The 6739-nt window shown below is 36.9% G+C and overlaps 1 protein-coding gene across 1 annotated transcript; it reads right to left on the minus strand.

The window, feature by feature from the left end:
* Nucleotides 1–2714: 2714 nt before the first annotated feature.
* Nucleotides 2715–3285, minus strand: LOC121222355 (auxin-induced protein 15A). The gene has a single exon (XM_041102962.1). The coding sequence runs from the start codon at nt 3235–3237 to the stop codon at nt 2956–2958; it is 282 nt and encodes a 93-aa protein (XP_040958896.1). The 5' UTR covers nt 3238–3285; the 3' UTR covers nt 2715–2955.
* Between the last annotated feature and the right edge of the window lie 3454 nt (nt 3286–6739).

Genomic DNA, 6739 nt, shown 5'->3' on the forward strand with positions numbered 1-6739 from the left:
AATTGATGATGCTATCTGTTCTCCAACACAGTACATCTAATTTCCTTTTGACTTGACATTCTATCTCCCCTTATCAGAATCTTTTTGCCAAAGACTTATATACGAAGAGAACTCAACAACGTCAGAAATGTGGATTAAAAACAGATTCATCTGTAAGGGTATCCATATATATACATAGCACCACATACCAGAAAATTTTGTGAGCTGTCAAGGCTTAATATTATCATGGAACAATTTTATTGCAGCATGGCATAGACAACAACCAGTATAAAATGCAACCGGTTGGGGTTCCAATGAGGACTAGATGTAGCATTTACGACACACTATGGGCGGTGTTCGTAATGTATTGTCTTACAAGTTACTCACCAATGGAATAGAAGGTGAAGGTCTCCCACGTTATATGTTTCCTGTCATTGTCTCACAGATTATATGTCTCTAAAATAGCCTGAAATAAACAGCAAAGTAGTTGGTCCTTGGTCGGTTATTCTTTCAAGTCTTAACCATGGAATTCTTTATAATCCTTTGGAAGACAACACCATGTGATTCCCCATGAACCCATGTCTTTCTCATTACTGATCAGACCCCTTCAATTTCACCTTCACCACTCATTCCATACCCCCCCACTTAATAATTGATGAACATGATCTCCTCTCTGCCCCATATATCTATATATACAAGTAAGATTAAGTTCATTACCAACACCTAGTTTCAACATTCTCAAGTTTCCTTTCCAAGTTATCTAAGATCTTCCTACTCTTCCCTTTGAAGCACACATCTATCAAAAACAACAATGGCTATCCGCCTGCCTCATATCATTAGCTCTAAGAAAGTTCCCAAAGGCTACTTTGCGGTTTATGTTGGAGAAAACCAGAAGAGGTTCGTGATACCGGTATCGTTCTTGAACCAGCCTTTGTTTCAAGATTTGCTAGGCATGTCACAAGAAGTGTTCGGATATAGTCATCCTACAGGTGGTCTCACGATTCCCTGCAAGGAAGACATCTTTCTCGATGTTACCTCTCGCTTGAACTGATTTGTGAGAGAATTAACACAAATCAACCCATACAATTTTGTAAAGCAAACATCACTAACATCATGTAAACACTTTCTTCTCCCATCCTTTTTTGCCTTGGGGAGCAGATAATAAGTCTCCCTATGTGGAAAATTAGAGATGGTGGCTTCTGTAACAATTGGAAACACATCATTCAATTGAAATTTTATTTCTTTTTAGAATGTCCTATGGTCCCCTTGTTATTGTTGATTTCATATACAATTTAACTATAAAAAATGCACATTGTTCACAAATTATTTCAACTTCCAAGCTATGTTATATAAACTAATCATTTTCTTAAAAATAGTTGTTCTAACAAGGGGTATTCATAGTTCGGTTAAAATCGAATTAACCGACCGAATCGATCTAGTTGGGTTAATTAGTTAGTAGCCGAATTTAGTTCAGTCGAACGTCAATTAATGATTTTTTGAAATTTCTATTATCGGTTAATTCGATTCGAAATTGGGTAAATATCCGAATTAATTAATTAACAGAAATAAATAATATATATTATATATAATAGATAACTTTTTTTTTTGATTGTTTACTTTCAAGATTTATGTAATGTTTCTAATGTCTTATTCTCACCTCCATTTAAAATTATTTAAACTATTGCTTCAGAAAAAATATTTGAACTATTAAAAAAATAAACATTAGCAATGTATTTTTTACATGTTTTATACTTATTTTAATAAAAATTTCAGTTAATGTATTTGAAGAAAACTTCGATTCAGTTAATAGTTAATGATCTTTACATTTCAAGTAATTCAATTGATGATAATTCGGTTCAGGTGTTAACCGAACCAACTGCTTGAACCCCCCTAGATAAAGATATAGGATATGTGTCAGATCTTTTCCAATTTTGTGATTGGATAGAAAAAAGGAAAAAGAAATGATAAAGAGAAAAAAGAAAAAAGTTGAATTTTTAAAAAGGATAAAACATATGGTTGTTGGAAGTTGGAATCGAACCAGATCGATTGGACTGGTTACATTGAGAATCGATTAGTATATTGCTAAAAGAATTGAACTGGTTTTTGAATAAATCACTTAAAATTGATTGAACCAGTGCAAAAAACCTATAGAGCTAATTTTTATATTCTTTTAAATTTTTATAAATATTTTAAAAAATTAATAATCTAACTAATTTAACTATCGGTCTATTTTAAAAATCATAACAAAAATTAAATTTAAAAAATATATAGAATGTTAAAGCCCACCATAAGCATTATATATATTAGTCTTGGGTTTGAAGGCCCAATATTTTTTAATTATAAGAATAAATCCATTCCAAATAATATATTTAACATATATTAAATTAATTTTTTTTCAAAATTATTTATATAAAATATTAATGTAATGTATTTATCATCACATAACCAAACCAATAATTTATGTAATTAAAATTTTATATTATATATAACGAGCCTTTATATTTATATTCTCTTCTTAAATCTTTCTGTGTCATATTTTGAATCATTATTTTAAATCATAAAACTCTCAAAATATGTACCTATATATAATATTCATAATCGAATTCGAACAACATAATTGTACCATATAATCAAACATTTACAATATTTTTAAACACAAAATTAATACGAAAACCTTTTTATTTATTTATTTTGGTACTTAATCAAATTATAATTACATTACATACACACAAAAATCAAACTGTCATCTCATTCCAATACATAAAATCCATGATTATATTAAGAAATTGAAAGAATTAATTAGTTGCAAATTACAACAAATCCACCTCTTATTTCCTCACTCAAGAGACTTTTTAACCTTCTCCCAAGGCAAAAAAAAGTGAGGTGAAAAAAAATAGTCTACAATTTAGCAATGGTGTTTGCTTAAAAAAAAAGAAAAAAAAAAGAAAAAAAGAAACAGTATTCATCGACCAAATTTTAGTTAATCCCGTTCAAACGAGAAGCAAGATCAACGAAAACGTCTTCGCCGCAAAGAATTCTAAGACCACCGGTCGGATGGTCGTAACCGAACTCTTCTTCGGACAAACTCAATAGCTCTTGAAACAAAGGATTGTTCAAGTATGACACCGGTATCACAAATCTCTTTTGACATTCTCCTACATACACCGCAAAGTATCCTTTCGGAACATCCGCTGTTGACGATGCTCGAAGAATTCTCTTAGCATTAACGATACGCATTGGCAGACGAAAACCCATCATTTTTTCTATCGAAAGCAAATCGAAAAGCTTTTATTTCGATGTTTTTAAGGTATCGAAAACAAACTTTGAGTTATTGCCAATGAAGTCAATCATAATGTGTATATATATAGATGAAAAAGGAGATAAAAGGGTTCATAAGTGGTTCACATGGCGTTGTCTTCCAGTTCATATTAGCAAGCCTGGATGATAAACTGGCTCAATTATTCCAGGACCCCACTCTGACATGGATGATTTGAATGGTTGAAAAAACACATACAGATATATTGCTTGAGACATATAACAGTTACATTTTTATTTTTCATTTATGTTTGATGAAGTTGGTTCAGCATGCAGCAAACTCGACAGCATGCAGGCCAAGAAGACCAAGTCATGCAGGAGCTGCTGATGCAAGCTTATTTTGTTTATTTTGTAATTCCTAGTCAATGAAATGTAATCCTAGTTCATTTCTAACTAAGTTAGGTTGTTGACTGATGTAATTAGCTTATGTATGAGCTGTAAACACAACTTTGTATAAGTTTACAAGCCAAAATTTCAAGTTTCCATGTCATTAGTGGAGGTAGGTGATGTTTAGGTAATTATTTGCTGTTTTTGACAAGCTTAGTGCTTGGTTTATGTATTGGCATTGTGACATTATGCAATTTATGAATGAAGTTCAGTTTGTTCATCAATTTTCTCTTTATTTTTCTTAGCTTTCTTTCTTTCTCTTGCTCGAATTCTCTTGTTTGCTCAGCAAGTCTCGAGACTTACTTGACAAGTTTGCACTGAATCTGTTAGTTTCAGTTACAGCACCAACAATTGGTATCTAGAGCCTATTTCTTAAGGGATCTGTTACACAAATCCATGGCTTCATCAAGCTTTTCACCAGCTGCACCTCAAGTCTTCAATGGAGAAGGCTATCACATATGGGTGGTCAAAATGAAGACCTACCTGCAGGCTTTCGATCTGTGGGAGGTGGTCAACTCTGATGTTGAACCAGAGCCACTTAGAGCTAATCCAACAGTGGCTCAGATCAGGCAGCATGCTGATGAAAGGACCAAGAGGCACAAGGCTATGTCTTGCATCCAAAACTCAGTGTCTGATGTGATTTTCACAAGGATTATGGCCTGTGAATCACCAAAACAGGCCTGGGACAAGTTGCAGGAAGAGTTTCAAGGGACAGAGAGGACAAGGCAGCAACAGTTGTTAAACTTGAGGAGAGATTTTGAGAATTTGAAGATGAAGGAAGAAGAAACTGTCAAGCAATATTCTGACAGGATTATGGCTGTGGTTAACAGCATCAGGCTCCTTGGAGAGCAGTTCAATGAAGCTAGGATAGTGGAGAAGGTTATAGCAACTCTGCCTGAGAGGTATGAGGCAAAAATCTCATATGAGGCAAAAATCTCATCTCTCGAGGACTCAAGGGATCTGTCCACCATCTCCCTGACAGAGTTGATCAATGCTCTATATGCTCAAGAGCAGAGGAGAGCAAGCAGACTGGAGGAGCACCAAGAAGGTGCCTTTCAAGCAAGAACAAATACTGCCTACAAAGGCAAGAAGGCCTGGAGAGACAAGCCAAAGAATGATGCTGCAAGGAGAGAAGGTCAGACTTGCAAGCACTGCAGAAAGGCTGGTCATTCAGAAGAAAAATGCTGGTTCAATCCAGATGCTGTGTGTCAGCATTGTAAGAAGAAGGGTCATGTTGAGAGAATCTGCAAGAGTAAGACCAAATCGAGGTAGAATCAGTTTCAACAGATGAAAGCTGAGGCTCGAGTAGCTAAGGAGGACAGTGATCAAGAGGAGCAAGTCTTTGCTGTGTCAGGCTCAGCTGCTCAGAAAAGGTCCTCATCTGGTTGGCTCCTAGATAGTGGATGCACCAACCACATGACACCTGATGCTGCAATCTTCAAGTCTTTAGACAGAAGCTGCAGAACTAAAGTCAAGATAGGAAATGGTCATTTTATTCAAGCTGAAGGCAAAGGTGATGTGCTGATATGCACCCTTACAGGTACCAAAGTGATTTCAAATGTGCTGTTGGTGCCTGAAATTGACAGAAACCTGCTCAGCATAGCTCAGTTGCTGGAAAAAGGTTACTCAGTTGTGTTTAAAGACCACCAGTGCCAAATCAGTGATCCAAGTGGATCCAAACTGATGGCAGTCCCTATGGCTGATAAGAGCTTTGTGGTTGACTGGACAAAAAAGTCAGACATTGCCTACACAGCCACTTCAGATGAATCCAAGCTGTGGCATCAAAGACTGGGACATACCAACTTCAGATCGATGGCTTGAATGGTCAGAGAGGACCTGGCTGAAAATTTCATCAACTCAGTGGACCATGATGATGTATGTGAAGTATGTCAGCTAGGAAAGCAGGCCAGACTCCCATTTCCCTCGAATCAAGCCTGGAGAGCCTCTGAAAAACTCCAACTGGTGCATACTGATGTGTGTGGCCCTATGAAGACTGAGTCATTAAGTGGAAACAGGTATTTCATACTGTTCATTGATGATTTCTCGAGATATTGCTGGATTTATTTCTTAAAACAGAAATCAGAGGTGGCCACTGTGTTTTGGAAGTTCAAGACTGCTTCTGAGACTGAAACAGGCTGCAAGCTGAAGACCATAAGGTCTGATAATGGAACTGAGTACACCTCAGCTCAGTTCCAAGCCTTCTGTGATAAGGCAGGTATCAAACATCAACTTACTAACACATATACACCTCAACAGAATGGGGTAAGTGAAAGGAAGAATAGGAGTTTGATGGATATGGCCAGGTGCTTGATGATTCAGAAGAATCTGCCTAAAGCACTATGGGCAGAAGCAGTTAACACTGCAACATACATTCAAAATAGACTTCCAACCAAGGCTTTGGATCAAAAGACCCCATTCGAGGCCTGGTTTAGCTTCAAGCCATCACTGGCTCATCTGAAGGTCTTTGGATGCATCTGTTATGCACATGTACTTGCTGTTAAAAGGGACAAATTGTCTGAAAGGGCTCGACCTGGTGTTTTGGTGGGGTATAGCACTATTAAGAAGGGCTATAGGATTTTAGATCCTTCAACAAACAAAGTGTCAGTAAGCAGGGATGTAGTATTTGATGAGAGGTCATGTTGGAACTGGGAAAGACATAAACCTGAAGAAGTTTCTGAAGAACTTGCAGCAGACCAAGCTGAGCCAGACCAAAATGTCCCTGAAATGGATATTGATGATGAACCAGTCAGAGGAACAAGGTCATTGGCTGAGATTTATGAAAGGGCTCATGTAGCCATAGCTGAACTAAGCAACTTTGAAGAGGCTGAGGCTCAGCAAGGGTGGAAGCAGGCAATGGCTGAGGAAATCAGCATGATTGAGAAGAACCAGACCTTGGAATTGGTTGAAAGGCCAGTCAAAAGGAAGGTGATTGGGGTGAAATGGGTGTACAAAGCCAAGCAGAATGCTGATGGTACCTTGAACAAGCTGAAAGCAAGGCTAGTTGTCAAGGGGTTCAGTCAGAGGTATGGCTTGGACTACCTGGAGACCTTTGCACCAG

This window comes from Gossypium hirsutum, chromosome A03, assembly GCF_007990345.1.
Source record: "Gossypium hirsutum isolate 1008001.06 chromosome A03, Gossypium_hirsutum_v2.1, whole genome shotgun sequence".
NCBI classification, from domain to species: domain Eukaryota; kingdom Viridiplantae; phylum Streptophyta; class Magnoliopsida; order Malvales; family Malvaceae; genus Gossypium; species Gossypium hirsutum.

Excerpts from the sequence above, each read along its gene's own strand:
- LOC121222355 (XM_041102962.1), bottom strand. The coding sequence starts at position 3,237 with ATGATGGGTTTTCGTCTGCCAATGCGTATCGTTAATGCTAAGAGAATT.